Genomic DNA, 21,197 nt, shown 5'->3' on the forward strand with positions numbered 1-21,197 from the left:
GTGAGGATTAAAGTAATGGAGTTGCAAAAAAATATCGTATTGATGGTAATATCGTATTGAGCGTCGGCACTCGCCTGCGGCGAGTGTCAGCGCAGCTGACTTAGCTTAATAAGCTAAGCCTTGGCACGGATATCCCGTCTCTCCCCACCCACAGACCATCTTTGTTCTCCACCCTCAACTCCCTTGTTCATTCAAGCTTCGCAATTGCTTGAACACTCGGCGCAACATGGCGCGTCGCTCTGCTCGTCTTTTGAAGGTATGCATCTCTATCCTGATGTTGCCCCTAGGCTGTTTGTTTACATCTGCTGACCTGTTCTCCTTCCATAGCGCGAGGCCACGCCTGATGGCTCAACAAAGCCCAACGACAGCCGGCACAACGCGTCCCCTGCAGACCTAGGACTTCCAGATCTCCCTGAGCTCCCAGAACCATGCACAAAGACCCCGTCGCAGTCAAAGCCCTCTGAGGGCGTCCAGCCTACATCGCAGCCGCCGCAAGTACCAGCTATGGCTACCCCTACGCCCCATAAGAATAGCTCAACCAAGCTGCCCGTTGCAGCTACAGAGATTCACACGCCCAAGGACCGTACCACTATCAAGCCTGCAGGTCAGGAAATGCACCCGGCGCATCATCATGCAAGCACGGCCAAGGTTTTGGATGAGGCGCGTTGGCTAGGGTTCCAGTCGCTGGGCGCGCACACTGCACCACCAAAAGCAGCTGGTCTGGCCGCAGGCCAGGCTACTCCTTCCAAAACTCCTGTACCCACCACTACAGGCTTGACCTCAAACATCGAGTCTTCGCCGGATTTCCGCTTTCGGTTCAAGTCTCCCGTGCTCGAGGGCCCCAAACCAGACGAAGCCGGATTGAGCCCAAGCTCGCGCAACATCTTGAAGAGTGCCGGTATCACAGGTACTCCTGGTGCCGGTAGTCGTGCCTTGTTTGGTATGTGATAATATAGATTTGTGCATACCTTTCATTCTAACCACTTGACAGGTACTAGCGAGTGGTCTTCCAAAGCCGATGTGTCACCCCAACGCAAAAAGGCAGAAGCCAAGGGCAAATTGGCCCGCTTCAGCGATGTGCATATGAAGCAGTTCAAGAATATGGACTCGATCGCCAACCACCCTTCTGCATTCCGTGCCGATCCATCTCGCTTCAAGCCTGTTATTGGCCAGCCGCTTAAGAAATCGCCTTCAAAGCCTGACCTTGCGAAGCCTGAGACAAACAGACTCAAGCGCACACAGTCCAAGATTGATATTGCAGAATCGAGCGCAACTCCCAATAGTAGTTTGAAACGCACGCAGTCCAAGTCGGCCATGACAGGTTCTGGAAGCAACGTTCCGCCAACGCCATTGAAACGCACACTGTCCAAGTCGGATCTTGCCGGACCCAGCGTGCCACGTTCTGAGCCTGCGCGTCGCATGGCGCCCCCAAACCGCGACGGCCGTCCCGCCTCACGAGATGGCGAAAGCAGTCGTAACCCAACATCAAAGCGTGTCAAGCGGACCGAGTCTGACGATGCTGCGACTACCCGTCCCGAATCTCACGAGAAGAACCCTGAAGATTCTACGCCTGCGATTGCAACTCCAGCGCGCAGGATCACGTCTCAAACTGCGCTTCCCCGTCTGGCCGCCCGTCTGATGACGCCCACAAGGTCGTCGGCCGCCCGTTCTCAAAGCGTCAAGACCCTGAAGACCACCTCGATGATTTCGACCTTTGGCAAACCACCTTCTACAGTCAAAATAGCAAAGTCAGCATCTACAGATCAGGCATCATCTCCATCCAGTAAGCTTAGTCAGATACGGGCTGTGAGGGATGGTGCAAGAGAGGGTCTGCGCAAGGTATGTAGCCATGCTGAATATCATCAGAATCTTACTGACATTGTATAGGCAAGTCACAACCTTCAGCTTGTTCGCTCCATCCTTCGTACTCCCAACCGCAAGTACTCGAATGACCCCAGCAAGATCGCAGCAGGCACACACTTGTCTCCCCCTGTGTCTTCGAACTTGGACAATGCCCTAACCGCAGTTCCAGCCACGGCTCCTGTGAAGAAGCACGTCAATTTCTCTAGTAGTACTCTGGAGCGAGCTTCGCACGAAGAATTGGGCAAGTCGCCGTCGCCAATGAAGTTTGGCGCAGGCAGTGAGGTCCCCACCGGTGCCGTGATATATCCCAACTTGAGCTCTGTCATCAACAATCTGGAGCGGTCCCAAGAAACCGAAACCTTGAAAGGCTCGCCATCACGACGTCTCGTATTCGGTGGCGAGGCCCCCAACCACCCACGCTCTTTTTCATTTGAGTCTGGGAAGGCTGTCAACTTTGGTACGTATGATTGATCTGAGTTAATTGTATCACTTTTGCTGATATTCTTCCAGGCCCTGCATCAGCCGGTACGGTCCGCATGGTCCGCAACAGTGACACTCCATCGCGTGCCGAGGGCAGCAAGCGCAAGCTAGAAACTCTGCAAGAGAACTCTGATAAGGAAAACGATGGTCCTGTCGAGGAGGAGGAGACGCGCTCATCCAAGAAAGTCAAGCATACTTCTGGACCGACTCCAAAGACTCCCGCCCGCACCAACAAGCTGCCACGTCAGACCCCAGGAAGCCGATCTACTACTATCAGCAAATCGAGGCTGGATTTCCTAGCCACACCCAAGCGGAGCAAGGTCTAACCATGAACTCTCTTGGACGCCACTTATTTGCCTTTCCAACTTTGCTGCTTCTTGGCGTTCTGCATGTCGATGCAACCCATCAATACGACTTATGACACTTTCCTAATTTCACGAAATGGGCGTCTTTTTACGTGTCACTGGGGCTGGGCGTAATAATCGGTGCTTTTGCGTAGGATATGAGCAGTCCAGATCTGTTCTTCGGTTTATAGCATCTCATGTGTCCGATGGGCATTGCATACAGCGAAATCTGTCTCGGTGTTCAAGCTTAGCTTATGTAACATATACTGAATTGAAAATGCGTGTTTATATCAAATGTATCCAATTGCAATGGCTCTGCTTTCTTTTGTTGACGTCGTTCCACATCACGTGTAGAATTGCTGGTGGTGTTGACTAAGCCGTATGCCAGGTCTCGTGCGCAGCCTAGTCGGACCTTTTCCTAGTGCGACGTCACTTCGCTAATACGTTTGGCCGATCGACGCAGACGAGCGGTTCGACCGCTCATAGAAGCCCCCACTGCACACACAAGGACTTTCCCAACTACTTACTACGTCATTTGAGTACGCGCGGACACATTACGCCTTGCTAACTAGCAGGGCGCCTCACTCGACCACCGTGGCGTCGCTGAACACCCTAGTCGACGAATTGAAGAAGTCCTTCAATTTCTTCAACAGCAGCTCTTTACTAGGCGACAACGCAGCTTCTTCAGACAATACCGAGCATCAGTCTACAGACGCGCTATCAAAGGCTATCCGCTTCCTGCAGAATCGTGGTCTGAGCGATATCACCGAGATCGTCACGAACCCTCGCTTTGACGATCCGACCTACCTTGTCACAGTTGCTATTGCACTGGCCTCCATTATTGTGGGCATGTCTTGGTTCTCACGCGCTGGCGGCAGCTGGGGAGGGCGCTTTTCGCCATTTGGCCGCCCTGGTAACTCGCCCAACGCTGGCGTCGTAAACGACTCCGATTTCTCGTACATCACAAACGAAGACTTGCGTCGGAATGGACAGGCATCAACACCTGAAATTGTAGACTGGGATGACAAGAACCCTGAGCGAGAAACAGATGTGCTCATCTTCAAGCATGGCCGAACCCACTATCCTACACATTTCCCAGCGCACAGCATACGTGATGGAGACCTCAAGATCGGTACGGTACGACAGGCCGCGGCGAAGAAGTTGGGCGTCGATGACTACCGAAAAATACGCATGTTCTATAAGGGCAGGAATTTGAAGTATGATGAGCGGACTGGACGGGAGGAAGGGCTACGTGGCGATGGCAGTGGTAGTGAGATTCTAGTCACAGTAGGCGAGGCACCTATCGGCGGTCATGGGGCTGCCTCAGAAGAGGTACCACCACGCGCCTGGAGCGAGGGCGAAGAGGACGATGACGATGATGACGACTCCGGCGTAAATACATCCGGCAAAAAGAAGTCTCGCAAGCGCGGCGGCAGAAAGAGCAAGAAGAAAGGTGTCTCCTCGGGTAACGCATCCGGAACTTCGACACCTGGCTACACCACCGCCGGAGCTGGCGCGGAATACCTCCCCATCCCTTCCCACATCAACGCCGCACCCCGCCCTACCTCTGCGCCGCCCCAAAACACCTCCAAGCCCGCTCAACCTCAGACCCCTATGGGCAAGCTCGACGCCGTCGCCAGCAAATTTCATACTGAGCTAGTCCCACTGTGCATACAGTTCATGTCGAACCCGCCCGAAGACAAGGCAAAAAAGACGTTTGAATACAAGAAGCTGAGCGAAACCATCCTCACGCAAATCATTTTCAAGCTCGATGGCGTGGATACCGAGGGTGATCCCGATGCGAGGGTTAAGAGGAAGGCGCTTGTCAAGGAGGTGCAGGCTATGATGGGCAAGTTGGATGAGGTAGGGAAGGAGTAATGTAGTTTTTTGTGTGCTAGAGTGGGGGAGTTTTTTTTAGAGAATGCGGTTAGTTTAGATGAATGTAATATGTTCTTTTTTTTTCTTTTTAATGGGTATGATGATTGGTGTGAGAGAGCTCGAAAGAGAAAAGAGATTCTGCACCAGTTTTTGCAAGGTTTTTTGGACGACAAGGTCTTTCTTCCTTGTCTTCTTTTCTTTTCTTTTCTTTTGTGCTCACCTATTTAAATCGGCTTCCTCGCCTTGTGTAAGAAAAGGTTCAAGTACGCGCGAACAACCCTTTTTTCTTCTTGTCTTTTTTTTTCTTATCTTTTGCAAATTCCTACTCTTTGCCTTTTTTTTTAATATAAATGTTCAACCATGACCTGCCGAACAATTATGTCATAAACCATATGACATGGGGTTGTTACTTGATATCTTGGAGAGTCTGTAACTTAAAAAAAAATGATTTGAAGTTTATGCAGTATTTGTGTGTATTCAGGTATGATTGAGAAGATGAGCTAGGGATAGGACGGAAATGCAGCTATTGAGACTGTGCCGTGATAACAATCGAAGCTTCTTTTTGGTATTATGACAGCGTTTTCTTCTACCTATAAAATCTCGTGTCGTCCTCGGTAGGTGGGTCGGTATGGAAGTTGCTGGACTGGTACGTTAGGTGGGGTGGATTAGTTGAAGAAAGGGAGTCTCATCAATAACCTAAGGTTTGAACAAAGTGCTCTGGGTTCAAGTCTAAAATGACGAAATGTGGTTTGGTATGTAACCTGCTCCCTATATATTGATGTGGGCATGATGGATACGCAGAAATAAGCGCCTGGATTAATTGATTTGTATACTGATATTTTTAATCCATACATATGGAAATTTAAGACTTGTAAAGTGTATTGTCTATAATACTACTATAGAAGGCATGGTATTATCACGGCGCTATTTAGGTAAGAATCTTTTTTTTACTATAGTGTGCCAATGCCTTTATTTTTTAATTTTCTTGAATCTAGTACCATATTACGTATCGTGATCCAAAGCCCAAATAATAAATGTTTCTAGATAGGAACGTTATATCCTTCATTCTTCATCTTCTCTTTCGTCTTCATCTTCTTGACTTTCAAATTCCCAGTCCATGAATAAAGAACACAACAGCCTTGTTAGCACCAATTGCTGGACGTCTCATTATTTTGATTTATGTCGTCTCCAAATCCATGCTTACTTTAAACGTCGTCGCAGTACGTCCGAAAATGCTTCTGGCTTCACGGAGGGGTATTTGGCGTTATCTATATTGTCACCAAAGGAAATCTTTCCAGTTAATGTGAAGTATTGACTAGCACTGTATAATAGTCGCTTTATTAACTTGAACTTTAGGTGGGCGGTGGTGTTACAACTTACGAGAGGGTTTGCTCTATGTTACCAGCGCCATCCAACCGCTTCTCAAGGACGGTCAAAGGTCCTTTGGATTTGAGGACTTGCTTGCAGCCGGTCACTAATTCCACGTCATTGGCGATTTCCACTATACTTTTATGATCTCCTCGAACTAATTGCAATTGTAAGTATTATGAGTCAACGCACCAGTGGGGAGGGGTGCTACATTTGAAGAAGCCAGATGCATTCGGGTCAAGAGCCACAGCAGCAACATATTCTGCTGCTGTCCAATACGAGGTGAGGTCCCATTTCTCATTACCAGTTCCCCAATACCTAAGCTCGTTCGCTTCCGGGTACCAGACTTCGAAAATGTCAAGAAATGTCTCGATGAGATGACCAACCAGGATATGCACACCCTTGACAGAAGGTTTTGTGCCTCAGTATGCTACAATATCGTTTGTAAAGTTTTTAATCCCCAAGTCGGTCGGATCGAGCTTGTGGTAATCTGCAGTGTAGTCACTGGCGATGTAACGCGGTATACCCTCTTTTTCACAAAGATCAATTAAACTTTTCTGTGTCTCGAGCATGACTTCATTGCTCGAGAAGTAGCAGCATATTACCACACTGCAACCGCGCACCAAGGTGCGCAACGTCTCAGTGTCGTATGGGTCGCTCTGTACCAATGAAATGCGAGAATTGGATTTCAGATCATCCGGGATCTTGTTTATGTTACGTGAAGAGCCGCGAATGTGGACATCAGGTTGTTGGAGAAGTAATTTCGCGATGAGAAGAGCAAGAGTGCTGCTGATGCCAGCGATTGCGATAGTAGTTGACATTTTCGGGATGTGCAGGTTCAAGACGGGAACTAGACTGACTGAAATTAGATAAAACCTCTAACTAAGGTGCATGCTGTGCCCTAATATAAATCTTCAAGCCTACTAGCCGTAACTAGCCCGGGTCTTCTAGTAGCCGAATGCCGTATCGGATTTGATCAGGACATCATTGACTAGCTTCAAAACTCATTCCGCTTACCAATCCACTGCTCACTTGACTCTTCAGTTAGTTACTGCTTCGAAATCAAGTATTGTAGAGGTATATAATGCTTGACACTGAATTGACCAAATTGGTTTACCGTTACCGCTCTATGGACTCGCATCCAATCTGTGGAAAGTGCAGTTCTCTACATATGGAGAAGTCACTGTCCATGTAACGGTACCTCTCGGATATAGATTAGCGTGGAAAGTACAGGGTAGCAGGGGTATTTTTTCCCAACCAAGGGTGATGCAGCATTTCAAGAACAATCGGTTGATATGCCTTTGTATATTACAATACACGCTCTATATTCTTCACTACACTATATAAAGACTAGCAAAGGGTATTATCAAGTATTTAAGCATGAAAATTGGCTAAGGAGCACCCTTGGTTGTGAAAATATACCCCTGCTACCGTCTACATAGGCCAGATCTATAGCAGATATAAACAACAAATCTTATATCACAACACAAAGAGTCCCGAGATAACGTATGCTGATAACCTGATATTATGTAGAGTATTCCCACTATGATTGGTGACGAGAAAGAAATCGTTCATGATAGAAAGCTCGTTCTCTGTTCTTGAACAAAAAGATGACTAGTACTAGAGCTTCCCTAACAGTGCTCCTGGGCGAGATAATGAGGTGAATCCATCGGAATAATAATGTAAAGCTCAAGGATGGATGATAACTAGTTAACCTCTACTGTTGTATCTTTATATGGGTTTTTTTTTCTGAAGATTTTTCCTTTCCTATACTAGTCACATGTGAATGCTTAGCATTCTATCCCTACTACCATCGGCTCCCCAAAAGGTTAACTGCCTGGCGTTAGCCCTAACCCGATATCGAGAAATAAATAAAAAATTTGGTACTCCCTTCCTGCCCATCATGCCCATATAAAATAGATCACGCAATTAGTCTACCGATACAATCTAAAACCAATGCAGTAAGGTAAACATACTACACCGCTCCCTTTCAAAGCGCGCGCGCATTAGTAGTACTCTAACGAGCTCGCAATCCACGCAAAAGCGGCCTTATTACTAGCTTCTAGGCCCCGAGTAACCAGAATACCTTTCAAAAAGTCACCTAGTGTCGGCGGTGTTTCCCTAGCCAAAAAATTCGTCATAACTCGTGTGTTGCCCCTCATTGAACCCCACTTTGCCAGCATTAAACAGCGCGCCCTTGATCCTCATAAAAACGTGCCCTCTACGTTTAAGAAAGAAGAGACATCTGAACTTTTTCTTTTACTGTTGTCAAGGACTATCCAGGAACTTACACATTTGGTTTTTCTCAACCGTAAATATGTCGCAGCAATCTGATATAACGCTTTATACGACGCAGACGCCGAATGGCATCAAGATCTCCATTACTTTGGAGGAGCTGGGGTGAGTATGTTTTGTGCTTTACGAATACGTTTCAATAGTCTTCGCCTTTTTGTTATTTCGCGTCATCTGAATCGGTTCTGTTCTATTTTCCTTTGTTGTCATATGAGCATTTCTCTCTCTCTCTCTCTCTCTCTCTTTGATTGTATACATTCACGAACAGGACAGTTGGCATCGTGTCACTTCATCTCGAGAACAGAAACGAGGTATCAAGAATCTCGTGATGAGTAGTGAGATGTAATTGCGACCTGCTCTGATCCTTACACGATGTCGACATATCGTTTTCAAAATATCCCTTCACCTTTTCACCTTTTCCTACGTTCAGTCTCAACCTCGAGGTGCAGAAAATGGCATCATCATCATCACACATATGTTCTATGATCTTCATAGTCTTGAAGATAGAGAGCGCAACCCATATTCAAGGCCACATCACATACCACTCAAGGGGAAAGATCAACATAACTAACCTCCACCCAGCCTCCCCTACAAAGTCCACAAGATCGAAATATCCAAGAACACTCAAAAGGAAGACTGGGTAAGTTCCCCCACCCCACCCAAAAATAAATAAATATCATTCCAACCAAACAACCATACAACAGTTCCTCGCCATCAACCCCAATGGCCGCATCCCCGCACTAACCGACACCTTCACCGACGGCAAACCCATCAACCTCTTCGAATCCGGCAGCATCATGCAATACCTCGTCGAGCGCTACGACACAGAGTACAAGATTAGTTTCCCCAAGGGAACGCGCGAGTGGTACGAAATGAACAATTGGTTGTTTTTCCAAAATGCTGGTGTAGGACCTATGCAGGGTCAGGCTAGTAAGTCTTTCCCTTCTTTCTTTCTCTCTCTCTCTTTTTTTTTGTTGTTGTTGTTGTTGAGATGTTTGGGTTTCATGTGATTATCAAGATCTTTGTAAGAGAGGGGGTGTGTGTGCCAACGACCAGGCCTGAAGCAAGATAGTAGTAGGGCTTGGCAAAAAGGGGGGGAAAGCGTTGTTTTCTGTTCAACGATCCCTGGAGCAACATGATGTGCGCGGCGGTTGCGCGTCAGGCGGATTGGGATTGATTGATTGAGTGACGGCGGGAGCCAGCCCAGCCCACCCACCCCTTCATCAATCAAATCAATCTTGCCTCGGGATGTGGGGGGAGCGGCGCGGGCGGGGAAACTGCCAAACAGAGGCAAAGATCCTCGAGCCGCCTTGTGATCTACATTATTTGCTAAAAGAGTTTTGGAGGGGCTGTCAAGAGGGGCAGAAGAGCAAAAAGGCGCAACAAGAGAAAAAAAGAGGAACGGATCAAGGCTGACAGAAATCTCTTTGAACAGATCATTTCACGCGCTATGCTCCCGAGCATATCGAGGTAAGCAACACAGGCGGCTTTTGCGTCATGCCGTACGCATAAAAATAGGAAAAGAGTGCTGACACGATTGTGTGTTTCTCCATGGATTTAGTATGGTGTGAGCAGGTACCAAACCGAGACACGCCGTCTCTACTCTGTCCTTGACAAGCATCTCGCTTCTGACAACAGGCCATACCTGTGCGGCACAAAGTGCACCATTGCCGGTGAGTAGCGTGTCAATTTTTCTGTTGCTTACCCAGTCCATGTATTCAAACATGGTCGCACCCTGCATTCTCCCCTCCTTTCTCTTCTGCCAACGCATAGCCGTTTTGCTGTTCCTGTCTCCCCATCATCAATCATTCGATGGTGGTTGGAAGAAAAAAATGAAACCGGTTTGTTGCAAAACCTTATGTACGCGGCGGATGGGGCTCTCCCGCAGCCCACCGAAATGCAATCAGCCGGCAATTCCCTTCCCCGTCCATCCCGGGATTATTTTCACATCCATTACTCGTTCCCAAGGCACACACACACAGTCCCTCTCACCTAATTCCTCATCTCCTGTCATCTAACCAAACTTTAGACATTGCTCACTATGGATGGGGAGCGGCTGCCGGCTGGGCAGGCGTCGACCTGGACAGGTTCCCTGCGGTTCAGGCCTGGCTGGACCGAATGGAAGCACGTGAGGGGGTGGAGAAAGGCCGCCACGTCCCCGATCCTCACACCATGAGGGAGTTGCTCAAGGACAAGGCCAAGATAGCGGAGCAGGCTGCTAAGAGTCGAGCGTGGGTCCAGGCCGGCATGAAGGAAGACGCCGAGCAGCAAAAGTAGGGTAGGTTGCGCGTAGACTTCGTCCGCAGCTGATAGCAGTTGCTCTAAGAACAGGCATTCTTAATTGTATGTATACAAGATGTGGAGATGCTGTTCTTAGTAGCGTCAAGTCTCCGGTTGAGTGCAGCCGACATGATAATACCCCGGATCTGGGGATTTCTACAGCTTGCTAGTGCCCTTCGTATTGAGATGTGTGTGTGGGTGTAGGTGTGTTGTGTGACATTCATTCGCAAATACGAATGCGAGCCCTGAAACTCTCCCTTTTTGTCAGTCAGCGCCCAAGAAAGAGACGGAGATCATGACGATAATGATGAGAAGAACAAAAAAGGACAAGGAGGAAGAAAAAAACCGTCATGTGCCGTGGCATCGTGAGTCACGCAGACCTTCTCTCGGTCAACCAAGTCCCAGGCTTCGGGAAGATTGTCTCGGCTGATCGGGGACCTGGGGACCTACTACTCGTAGATAGGTATGCTTCTAGAGTCGGTAAAGTCCTGTTTGCGGAATTCTAGATCGGATTCAGAAACAAGGGTATTCCGATGTGGGCAGGGCAGGGCGATCCGATCTAGTCTATGGTGATCGTGAAACTCCTTGCACCCTCTTGGCAGGGTATATACGGACGAACATATTTGATAGATGGATGTTTCATGCTGTCACTACGCCATGAGAGTGGCTGGCGAGAGACGTGGACTAGTCTGGGCTGGGCATAAACCGCGAAATTGTGCTAGGGCGTGACTTGTGTGAATGGAGAAAAGGAAGCGACACCGGTAGTGGTGAACCTCGGAATGTACTTGCCATATTGTAGCGTTGCGTAATTCATTGCATGTCAGGGGTAAGGTTAGTAGATACCCTTGGTACTGGATGAGCTCGCCACGCTCAGATTATGCAGCAGGGATGGACAGCCAAAGATATCACGCTATGTCGGCACGATGCTAGCTCCCAGCCAGAGCCAGCTGTGCAAACAGCAGCAGTCAAAGTAGCGCCGCGAACCATGGCGTGTACTGCCGCAGACGCACCGATTGTTGACATTCGCGTTACGCCTCATTTGTATGAAACGGGTTGAGGGGTGGCGACAAGCGTTGGGGTGCGTTGGGGGAACAGGGTCGCCAAGATGGACAGACGGATGCTTGTGTGCACCATGCGGGCGGGCTTGCAACATCCCGAAACTTACATTAGACTCTTTGGGCGACGGGGGGTCAGTCGGTCGGAACCGCAGTGGTTAACTTGCCTTGTAACGGGAAAAACAAAGGACAATCGGGGTCTCGTGGGATGGGGCCGGCGAAGAGTCACCAAGGGCATCCAACGAATTTGACAACAGAGAGAGAGAGAGGAGAGGAGAAGACGGTGTGTTTTAGTCCAGGGACGCTCAGAGCACCTGCATCATCATCCATATTGGGCCATGCACCTCATCAGCAGGGCAGGCACGCAGGCTAGGGCTGTGTCGAGTCGCAACTGCCAGACCAGACCAGACCAGACCAGACCAGAGTGTGAGTGCCAGTGCCAGTGCCTTCTTTGCCCCACCCACTCCCGTTCATCAAACAATCTCATGTCCATGTCTGTCCGTTGTCAAGCTGGCGTCAACACCTGTCTTGTGTCTGTCAGTCAGCATGCACACCCACCCACCCACCATCATCATCACCACCACCACCAGCTGCTACTACTGCAGCTGTCGACAGCTCCTACCCCAGGTCAATACTCGCCCCCGCATTAATAGTCGATGATGCATGATCGCGCGAGCCGCTCATGCGACGCGGCGGTAGCAACAGGTCACGATTCGCTGGTTGGGCTCCCGCCTAACCCTCGACGGCGGGACTGGGGGGAGGATCTTGGTTTCCCAGCCGTGAGGGTGTGGAGCCGTAGCAATTGGACTACGGCTATTTTGCAATGGCACAGCCGCTGCGGTACGCGGCGCCCACCCCACCAATCGTTCCTGTTACTGCATCAGCCTCGATGGCGACGGTTAATATTACCCTACTAGCCAAATCAAAGTCAAATCAATTGAATGATGATGCAAAAGGATTGGCAGACAGGGCACATAGGGCTCTCGCCAGTGCCAGCGTGGTTCTGTAGCACGGGCACCATCCACTGATCCGAAATCCGACGCTGACACTGACGCTTGCCCCTCATCCCAAGATCTTGGGGCACCTTCGTATTCCCGGGTTTCACTGGTGGGAGAATCTGGGGTGCATGAAAAAAAAGCAACACACACACAAAGGGCGGGCAGAACGCGACGCCGTCTCGCCAGTCATGTTATGCCGGAGGATTGCATTGTACTGCTACCCTGCTGCCCTGAGGCCATGTACCGAGGTGTGGCTCAAGTCCTTTTATATCGCTGATGATCAAGTGGCTTATGGTTGGACCCTTAATATACGGGACTTGTATGTGTACCTAGGCACGTTGATGTAGCGCGTGGCAAGGGCCTGTCAAAAATCAAATTGGACACAGCCATCTTCTTCACAAAAGGCTGCGAACATGTGCTTTGGCGTCACTGTAGGTAGGGCGCAGTGCATGGCAGCAGCCTTGTGGGGGCGCCTAGGCGATGAGCGGTCAGGTAATCTACAGGGAGCGCGTGGGTCGTCTTCTGGCTTGCAACCAATACAGCAGGTCGATGAAAAAAGCTGTGTGAGCTGTGTGGCCAGATTGCCATGGGTTGATGGCCTCTTTTGCGCTGGCTGCAGTGGCCCAGCGTGCAATCTGAAGTGGAGTGGGCAGCGTTGAGGAGAGTTCAGGTCGTGGTGTGATTTGCTCGAGACGTTGTCGCTTACATGCAGGAGCCCGGCGAGGGTCACACTGTTCAGACCCAAGTGTGGAGGTACGGCCGTTGTGGATCCCGTCCTGGCCGTGTGTGGCCTGGTGCCAAAGCGGGAGGTGGGCGTGTTGGGCAGTTGTCCATTCGGAGTCTTTCAGAAAGAAGCAATTTCAACGTCTATCGGCCAGGCAGGCAGGACTGCGTGCACAAGCTCGTTCAACGGGCCGGCGATTGCACTCTCATCTCCATGCACGAGATTGCATGGACAGAAATTGCGGCGATCACAGCACGGCGGAGCTCGACAATGACATGTCTCTGCTTCGGCGAGCGGTCTCGTCTTGGTACAGAGGTACTCGCAGGCGGGCGCTAGCAGGTGGCTGAAACAGCAGGCTAGAGAGAAATGTGGTGGAAATGCAGCAAATGGAGAAATGAGACGACTGCAAGATTAATACGGACGAGTTATGTGAAGGAAGGGGTTGGGTGTGATTTGTATGGGATGCGTGGATGAGAGAGTGTACCTGGGACACAAAGGGCGAGAAAAGCCAGGCTGTCCCCTCCCCCGTGGGAAGTAATAAGCGGACCCGCCGGTGGCATGCTGTCGTGCAGATCCACTGTGGTCCACTTATGTGTACTGGGGGCGTGTGCAGAGTGGACGGCCATCAGCTGGACCGTTCACCTTTGCATCTGGAAGGGGTGGGCAGGGCCGTGGGCAGGTTTGATAATAATACGGCCAATGTGTGGTGTTCCACATTTGGACGGAGGAAATGGTGACGTTGGCCGAAGAGGACATGTCGGAGTCGGGGTTGCAGGCATGGTGGGCTCGCTTAGCTTGCCAGAAACGCCGCCCGAGCCCCTCGGCGTGTGCTTGTGCGCGGTGGTGCAGGGCGGGAGCATCAGCGGCGGTGGCACTGGACAATGAGCGCGCAGCACGGCATGACCAGGACCCGACAGCGTGAATAAGGGTACTTGGTACATGGTCGACAGGCTTGACCCAGCGCAACAGGCGGACAGTGTGCAGTGTGCGGTAGTCGAGGTTAGTGAGCACAAGCAGGCCGGAAACCACGTCGCAGGCTAGGCCGAGCCATGTGGATACGGCGAGGACTCAAGCATGCTCGTGAGTTCGAGGCCTTTGCCGGGGGTGGCTTGGCGGGCGGGTGCGCAAAGGCAACGCCGGCCACGAGGAGTTCGCCGTCGGCATTGGGTTTCATGTGGCAGGGCGGCGTGCATGTTTTGACGTTGTGACGTGTGACGGTGGGCGGGGGGGGCGTGACGGAGCAACAAAAGGAGCATGATTATTATTGTTATTCTTTAGCAGTAGCAGTAGTGGGTATGAAACGACAGGGCGAGGGCGTTTCAGCAGTCGGGCACAGGAGCAGAAACAAGACGAGAAAGGAAGCAGTGTAGTAGCATGTACATGGGATGGTCGAGCAGCAGCGGGCAGCAGAGCGTGTGCATGTGGTATTGGCCGAGGCGAGGCGTGGCGGTGGGGAGAGAGCGGCATGCCATGTACCTAGGTACTCTAGACTACTTACTTACTCACTCGTACTTACCATATATACAATGGCTCCGACGCAAGAGGCAGAGGCAGAGAGAGAAAAAGAGAGACAGACAGACTCGGCCCCGCGGGAGCGTTTGTCATGGTCAGGCGCGACAAGCCACAACCTGGAGAAGGCCGCAGGAACAGGCAGCAGGGATGGGCGGCAAAGCTGACGTGCGGTGAGTCGTCGTCGACGTCGAACGAGGAAGCAGCGACCAGCGAGCAGAATGGACAAAGGGAGGCGCTAGGCGTGAACTGTCTGGCGTCTACTCGAGTACCTAGCGTCAGTGTGTGAGAGTGAGTTTGAGTGAGAGTGAGTGCAAGTGCGAGTGTGCCATGGACATGGGCATGGGGCATGAACAGGGACATGGGTGCGGGCAGATGGGTGGGGCAGCCTGGAATAGCAGTACTATGTACATGTCTATGTACACGCCAGCAGTGATACCTACTTACCGTAGGCGCACGCACACACAGAGAGAGAGAGAGGTCCGCAGTAGTCTGCCAGTGTGCGTGCCTGCTAGTCTGCTGTTAGTCGGGTGCGTCGTCGTCGTCGGTGGTGGTGGTGGTGGTGGTGCAGCCCCGCTTTTTGCCCTCGACTGTGAGGGTGAGCAACCACCGGCTAATGTCGTTTTACCCGTTCCAATGGCGCCCTCTTGCGCCGCCAACGGTCCCCCTGCCAGCCGTGTCGTGATGCCTGCCACGAGCTGCCCCAGAGCCTGGTTGCCGTAGCCAATGGGCCGCCCCTCGTACATCCATGCATGGGTGTTGGAATTAAACATTCCGTCCTCTGATATTGCTACACACCAGACTTCGCTTCTCGAAGCCCGCGTGGACGCATGGAATCTTCAAGCCACAGATCGTCACACTGACCCTGCAAAACCGTCGCTGCATCCCTCGTCCTGGCCCGCCTGTCTCCTCGGCACCTGGTTAGCACCACTATACCTTTGTCCCAGGCCCACATATGCTCCCCAAGTATCCCATGACCCGCGCTTGTCCCCAGATTTACCGCTGCCGATTCCTTCCTCCTCGACTGTTCATCCCCGACGTCACTCCCGTTTTGCTTCTCTCCTAACCGTCTCTCGCCTCTTCGTCGAGGCCGCCACCATCACTCTGCCTCAGTACGTCCGCCTCCGTGCCCTTACCGCCTTGACCTCTTCCAATTGCTCACCATCCCTTCTAGCACCAAACAAAAAAGGCACTCACTTGGACTCACGTCTCTCAACTTGACCAACCTTCAACAGACATGGAGTCCACAACAGCACCACCACCAGCACAGGACGCGGCAAAGATTGAGCGAAGAGGCTCAGCACCAGTCAAACGCAGAGTAAGCCGCGCATGCGATCATTGCCACCGCATGCGCACACGGTGTAACGGTCAGGCACCATGCTCGCGCTGCATAGAACTTGAATATGTTTGCCAGTACAACCGTGAAAAGAAACGCAGAGGAAAAGTAAGCATAACCACACCCCCACGCTCACCCAACCCCATCCATGCATCCCCAAAACTCACCTTGCCTAGGTCCCGCGACACATCCAGAAGCAAAGAGAAGAAGCTGCTGCCGGTGGCGGCGGCGGTAGCCCACAGACGCCAAATGGAATCAACGGTTACTTTGAGAGGCCCAACGTCATGAACGAAATGGAAGAGGATGTATGGTCGCAATCAGAAGCAACGCCCGTCGTACAGCATTTCCCATCGACCAAGACCGGCTTACCCACAGGTGACTGGCAGGCTTTGAACTCTGGCGCCGCTTTTGACCCTCCTGTCAACCACATGATGATCGACCCTTTGCTCCTTGGATCAGGTGCCGCCTACCCCCCAATGCACGCCGAGATGCCGCGCGAGGAGCTCATGTATGCCATGAATGGTACGTTGAACGACCAAGCGTCGAGTACTGTGCACATGCATGCAAAGTACTCTGCATTGGCTTGGATTTGCTGACAGGTAGCAGGCATCCACCTCATACCCGGCTCCAATGGCACTCCAGTATCCATCCCCACTGAATACGCAAACATGGCCTACCACATGCACTACCAACAAGCCGCACGACAGTCCTCACCTCACAGCTATGGCTCCGCAGACACTGGATCGCCACAGTCAGGCGTTAGCGCAAACTCATCACAGCACAGTGGCCCCATGCTTTCTTGCAGATACCCTGTTTTGAAGCCGCTGCTACCACATCTTGGTAGCATCATGAACATCCCCACCGCCTGCGATCTTCTCGAATTCTACTTTCAGAGCTCTTCGTCTGTCTTCATGGAGCCCGTCTCCCCATACATTCTTGGATCCGTCTTTAGGAAACGGAGCTTTTTGCGTCAACATAACCCGAGGCGATGCAGTCCAGCCCTGTTAGCCAGTATGCTCTGGGTTGCAGCTCAAACCAGCGAGGCCAGTTATCTCACCTCATCACCTTCAGCAAGAGCCATCATTAGCCAAAAACTGTGGAAATTGACTGTCGAACTATTGAAACCCCTGGTCCATTCTCCATCCTCGCACGGCTTCACCCCTGGACCTGGCGTTACCTCTGCTGCTCACGACGCTTTTGGCGTGGATCGGGTAATAGGGAGGTACGACGGAAGAGCAGACGGAGCATTGCCACCAACCAGCACGCTAGACGACGTTGCTACATATATCAACCTTGGGGTGGTTACTTCAGCAAGCGAGTACAAGGCGGCTTCTTTGAGGTGGTGGAACGCGGCATGGTCGCTAGCTAGGGAGCTAAAGCTGGGCCGAGAACTGTCTCAAAAGCCGCCCAAAGAACACGAAGGAAACGCGACTGATGGAGAAGTTGATGTTGGCGTAACTGACGGTACCGGTACCCAAGCGCCCGCAGGTACCCCAGCTGCAGCCATCATCGAAGAAATGAAAGAGGAGAGGCGACGGTTGTGGTGGCTGCTCTACATGGTTGATCGACATCTTGGACTCTGCTATAACCGCCCGCTGGCCATGCTGGATAATGAGTGCGAGGATCTATTTCAACCAGTCCCCGACACTCTTTGGCAACAGGGTGAATTCTACACTGGACACGCAGGACCACGGAAGCGGGGACTCAATTTCCAGTGCACATCGTACGTATAAGTCCCTTACCCGAGACATTCCCGAGATCTCATTTCCCACGATTCGTCATTTGAGTAGTACTGACGTGATGTAGACACGATGTTTTTGGCTTCTTCTTGCCGCTGATGACAATCCTTGGCGACATTGTAGATTTGAATGCGCAAAAGAACCACCCAAGGTTCGGTCAGCGGTCATCTTGGGAACTTCATGAGGCTGAAATTACCCGCCAATTGGAGCGGTACGCGTACAGTATTGAGGAGTTCAAAGCGCAATACGGCTGCGGCCCGAATGAGGAAGCACAACCAAACACTACACCGGATCCGGTTCGAGCCGAATGGATTCACCAAACAAAAAAGGTTGCCGCATACGCCACACACATCATGCACGTGCTTCATATTCTGTTGCACGGCAAATGGGATCCAGTAGCGCTTTTGGAAGACGACAACATGTGGGTGTGCTCACCGTCTTTCCTCGCCGCGACTTCAAACGCCATCACAGCGGCCCATGCAGTCGATGTAATTCTGGATGTCGATCCCGACCTATCCTTTATGCCCTACCTGTTCGGCATGGTAAGTGAGACTCCGTGTTAATTTGATGGGATTTGGCAGTTTCAGACATGGCCAGCCCTAATCTTGTTACATTACTTTTGTAGAGAACCTGGCTAACCAATCAACAGTATCTGCTCCAAGGAAGCTTGATTCTGTTGCTCTTGGCCGACAAGCTGTCGACCGAGACCAACGAGAATGTGATCCGTGCCTGCGAAACAATTGTACGGGCGCACGAAGCCGCTGTGGTGACGCTCAACACAGAGTATCAGGTAAGCTGTTTGTGTGATTATTCGAATCTGCAGGGTACTGACTTCGCACAGCGTAACTTCCGGAAAGTTATGATATCCACATTGGCTCAAATCAAGGGCCATGGTCATGCGAGGGAGATGACACCAGCCAAACGGAGAGAGGTGCTCTCGCTATACCGATGGACCAGTTTAGGCAACGGTCTAGCAATTTAGATAGGTTTGGGTTGCATTAAATAAGTGAATTTTCGGCGTCAGGGAGCAAACTGGATGGATTCTGGTTTGGCTAAAACACTACTATTACCCAGGGATTTGTACGATTACGACTATTTGGGGGGAAACTGCGCGGGATTACGATGGCATGGAAAACTAAAAAAAGGCGCGCTTCGCTTCGTTACGACCCGACTTTTACATTCAAAACCTTTTGTTCCGTAATGTTTTTTATTCTTTCTTCTCTCTCTCCCTTGAAGTGATTTAGGAGCAATGTAATCAAGCAAAACAAACGGGTACCGATGCCTCGTATTTTGACTTTTTTTTCTCATCTCGATTACCTTTCTTGTACCACCCGTTGCTTGTGTCCACCAATCATAGTAAGCCAATGAGAGGGGAAAGAAGGAAGCGAAAACGCAGTGTTACGGCCGTTTCCCCCTAGATGTGCGCTGGGTGGGTTACATGGGGGTGCGGTGTCATGAATCAGGGTCTGAGACTAGCCAGCGAAGGGAGGACACTCAGAAAGATGCTCCTTTAGCGTCGTCGGTGCAGCTTCTGTATTGGGTCAAGGCGCCGACGTAGTGTCGACCAGAGGAGACAGTGTATTTTTTTAGTTCCCTAATGGACAGTGAGTGTGACATGGAAAGACACCAATGGACACAATAGCCAGAAAAAGAAAAAAGAAAGAATGGAAACTAGTGGTGAATTCCGGGGGACCGCTTCGGGGTCTAGTAGTAGCAGGTAGGACTGTTCTTTTTTTTTCTCTATATTACGCAACTAGTTGTGTGACGCTAGTTGGCTGGGTTCCGGTGTATGTAGTGTGGTTGTATCTTCAGGTCAGCAGGAAAAGGGGATATGCAGACATGCAGACATTCAGAGGGGAGATTTAACATGAACGTCACACAAGAAACACGAAATAAAACAAAATAAAACAAGGATATCTATTTTTCTTTTCTTCCTGAGAACAAGTAAATTATAAACTCTTCTCCACCTCCATAACCTCCTTGATTCCCTCAGCAACAGCATCAACCTTTTCTTGCGACAACCTCTTGAGGGGCTTGCGAGGGTAGCCACCGTAGCCGTAATATGACTGAATGGCCGACTTTGTGCCTGGGATGGCAGATTTGGTCAAGACCCAGTCGCCCTTGCTGAGCACTTTTTGCAGCTCAAAGGCCTCTTCGTACTTGCCTTCAGCCCAGAGATTCCACACCTTGACACACGTCTTGGGGATAACGTTTGCGCCGCCGGCAATGATGCCTGAGCCGCCGCTGGCAGCGGTTTGGGCGGTGAAGTCGGCCATGCCGCCAAAAGCCATGTAGCCACCGCTGTTGGACTTTGCTGTGCAGGCGTTGGTGGCCAGAGCCACGCGTGTGAGCTTACCTGTGTTGCCGCAGGTGAACTTTGTGCCGACAATGTTGGGGTGCTTGGCGAGCTTGATGAGGAGATCGCTGTCCATGTCGATGCCGGCTACGGCGCCTGGGTAGTTGTAGAGCATAATGGGGATTGGGGAGCCGTCTGCTACTTTGGTAAAGTACTCGTAGATGGCGTCTTCGTCAATGGCGTAGCGGTAGTAGCTGGGGGGCAGAATGAGGGCATATTCGCCGCCAGCGGCCTCGGCCTCCTTGCACAGCTCAATGGTGAGCTGGATGCCGTGCTCGGATGCGCCTACAATGACGGGCACGTTTTGGTAGCCAGCCTCGTCAAGAGCCTCACGTGTGGCTCGAGTGACTGCAGTCTTCTCGGCTCGCGATAGGTGCACGGCCTCTCCGTTTGATCCCATGGTGACCAGACCGACAAGGCCGGCCTCGGCAAGTCGTACTGCGTGCTTCTTGATAACTGGAATGTCTAGCTCCTCGGTTTCTGGGTTGAAAAAAGTCATGGTAGGCGAGTAGATGCCTGGTCGGAGAGGCGTGCGTTGCTTGGTGTGGCCATTGGTGCCGTTACCGTTGGATGCCATGATTGCTACAAGGGGGAGGCGCAAATCAAATCAGGATGCACGTAAACGGCAAGGAAGAAAAGAGAGGGATATGTATATATCTGTATATGTATATGTATATACGTATAGATAGCAATGGATGGATAGCAATACAAGATTTTGGATGAAGAAAAAAAAACTAGCAGCCACCATGGCCGGGCACGGGTCTGGTCAGCTTTAATACTACAGCGAGATGGAGACAGTCGGTGCATTAGAGGCCAGAAGAGCTAGGTGCGGCAGAGCCTAATCGTGGTACCGTGGTCAATATCTCACTGATTGCGCGTCCTCGATTCGCCTGTGGCAGTGACAGCATCAGACTCCTGGGGGGGCAACGCGGTGGGCCATCTGACGGCTCTCGGGCTACATGAGCGCGAAGGGCG

General features: G+C 51.1%; 8 protein-coding genes across 8 annotated transcripts; 5 read left to right on the forward strand and 3 right to left on the reverse strand.

The window, feature by feature from the left end:
• Nucleotides 1-226: 226 nt before the first annotated feature.
• On the forward strand, nucleotides 227-2,334 carry COCCADRAFT_99629 (uncharacterized protein; the record flags this gene model as incomplete). Its single annotated transcript, XM_007715420.1, has 4 exons — nucleotides 227-256; nucleotides 328-940; nucleotides 992-1,839; nucleotides 1,888-2,334. The coding sequence occupies 4 exons, from the start codon at nucleotides 227-229 to the stop codon at nucleotides 2,332-2,334; spliced, it is 1,938 nt and encodes a 645-aa protein (XP_007713610.1).
• Nucleotides 2,335-3,536: 1,202 nt separating this feature from the next.
• On the forward strand, nucleotides 3,537-4,565 carry COCCADRAFT_99627 (uncharacterized protein; the record flags this gene model as incomplete). Its single annotated transcript, XM_007715421.1, has 1 exon — nucleotides 3,537-4,565. One exon carries the CDS (start codon nucleotides 3,537-3,539, stop codon nucleotides 4,563-4,565), a length of 1,029 nt encoding a protein of 342 aa, XP_007713611.1.
• Nucleotides 4,566-5,765: 1,200 nt separating this feature from the next.
• On the reverse strand, nucleotides 5,766-6,754 carry COCCADRAFT_6116 (uncharacterized protein; the record flags this gene model as incomplete). Its single annotated transcript, XM_007715404.1, has 4 exons — nucleotides 5,766-5,886; nucleotides 5,946-6,090; nucleotides 6,145-6,334; nucleotides 6,368-6,754. The coding sequence occupies 4 exons, from the start codon at nucleotides 6,752-6,754 to the stop codon at nucleotides 5,766-5,768; spliced, it is 843 nt and encodes a 280-aa protein (XP_007713594.1).
• Nucleotides 6,755-8,250: 1,496 nt separating this feature from the next.
• On the forward strand, nucleotides 8,251-10,502 carry COCCADRAFT_27310 (uncharacterized protein; the record flags this gene model as incomplete). The annotated part of the gene is made up of 6 exons (XM_007715411.1): nucleotides 8,251-8,333; nucleotides 8,808-8,865; nucleotides 8,930-9,155; nucleotides 9,661-9,695; nucleotides 9,787-9,898; nucleotides 10,255-10,502. 6 exons carry the CDS (start codon nucleotides 8,251-8,253, stop codon nucleotides 10,500-10,502), a joined length of 762 nt encoding a protein of 253 aa, XP_007713601.1.
• Nucleotides 10,503-12,240: 1,738 nt separating this feature from the next.
• Nucleotides 12,241-12,748, reverse strand: COCCADRAFT_27311 (uncharacterized protein; the record flags this gene model as incomplete). The annotated part of the gene is made up of 3 exons (XM_007715412.1): nucleotides 12,241-12,429; nucleotides 12,475-12,677; nucleotides 12,709-12,748. The coding sequence occupies 3 exons, from the start codon at nucleotides 12,746-12,748 to the stop codon at nucleotides 12,241-12,243; spliced, it is 432 nt and encodes a 143-aa protein (XP_007713602.1).
• A 2,137-nt stretch (nucleotides 12,749-14,885) lies between these two features.
• Nucleotides 14,886-15,514, forward strand: COCCADRAFT_27312 (uncharacterized protein; the record flags this gene model as incomplete). Its single annotated transcript, XM_007715413.1, has 2 exons — nucleotides 14,886-15,076; nucleotides 15,244-15,514. The coding sequence occupies 2 exons, from the start codon at nucleotides 14,886-14,888 to the stop codon at nucleotides 15,512-15,514; spliced, it is 462 nt and encodes a 153-aa protein (XP_007713603.1).
• A 514-nt stretch (nucleotides 15,515-16,028) lies between these two features.
• On the forward strand, nucleotides 16,029-18,848 carry COCCADRAFT_99640 (uncharacterized protein; the record flags this gene model as incomplete). Its single annotated transcript, XM_007715422.1, has 6 exons — nucleotides 16,029-16,235; nucleotides 16,304-16,649; nucleotides 16,731-17,850; nucleotides 17,934-18,408; nucleotides 18,516-18,656; nucleotides 18,708-18,848. The coding sequence occupies 6 exons, from the start codon at nucleotides 16,029-16,031 to the stop codon at nucleotides 18,846-18,848; spliced, it is 2,430 nt and encodes an 809-aa protein (XP_007713612.1).
• A 967-nt stretch (nucleotides 18,849-19,815) lies between these two features.
• On the reverse strand, nucleotides 19,816-20,799 carry COCCADRAFT_6119 (uncharacterized protein; the record flags this gene model as incomplete). Its single annotated transcript, XM_007715405.1, has 1 exon — nucleotides 19,816-20,799. The coding sequence occupies one exon, from the start codon at nucleotides 20,797-20,799 to the stop codon at nucleotides 19,816-19,818; it is 984 nt and encodes a 327-aa protein (XP_007713595.1).
• Nucleotides 20,800-21,197: the final 398 nt, after the last annotated feature.

This window comes from Bipolaris zeicola, assembly GCF_000523435.1.
Source record: "Bipolaris zeicola 26-R-13 unplaced genomic scaffold scaffold_105, whole genome shotgun sequence".
In the NCBI taxonomy this organism is placed as follows: domain Eukaryota; kingdom Fungi; phylum Ascomycota; class Dothideomycetes; order Pleosporales; family Pleosporaceae; genus Bipolaris; species Bipolaris zeicola.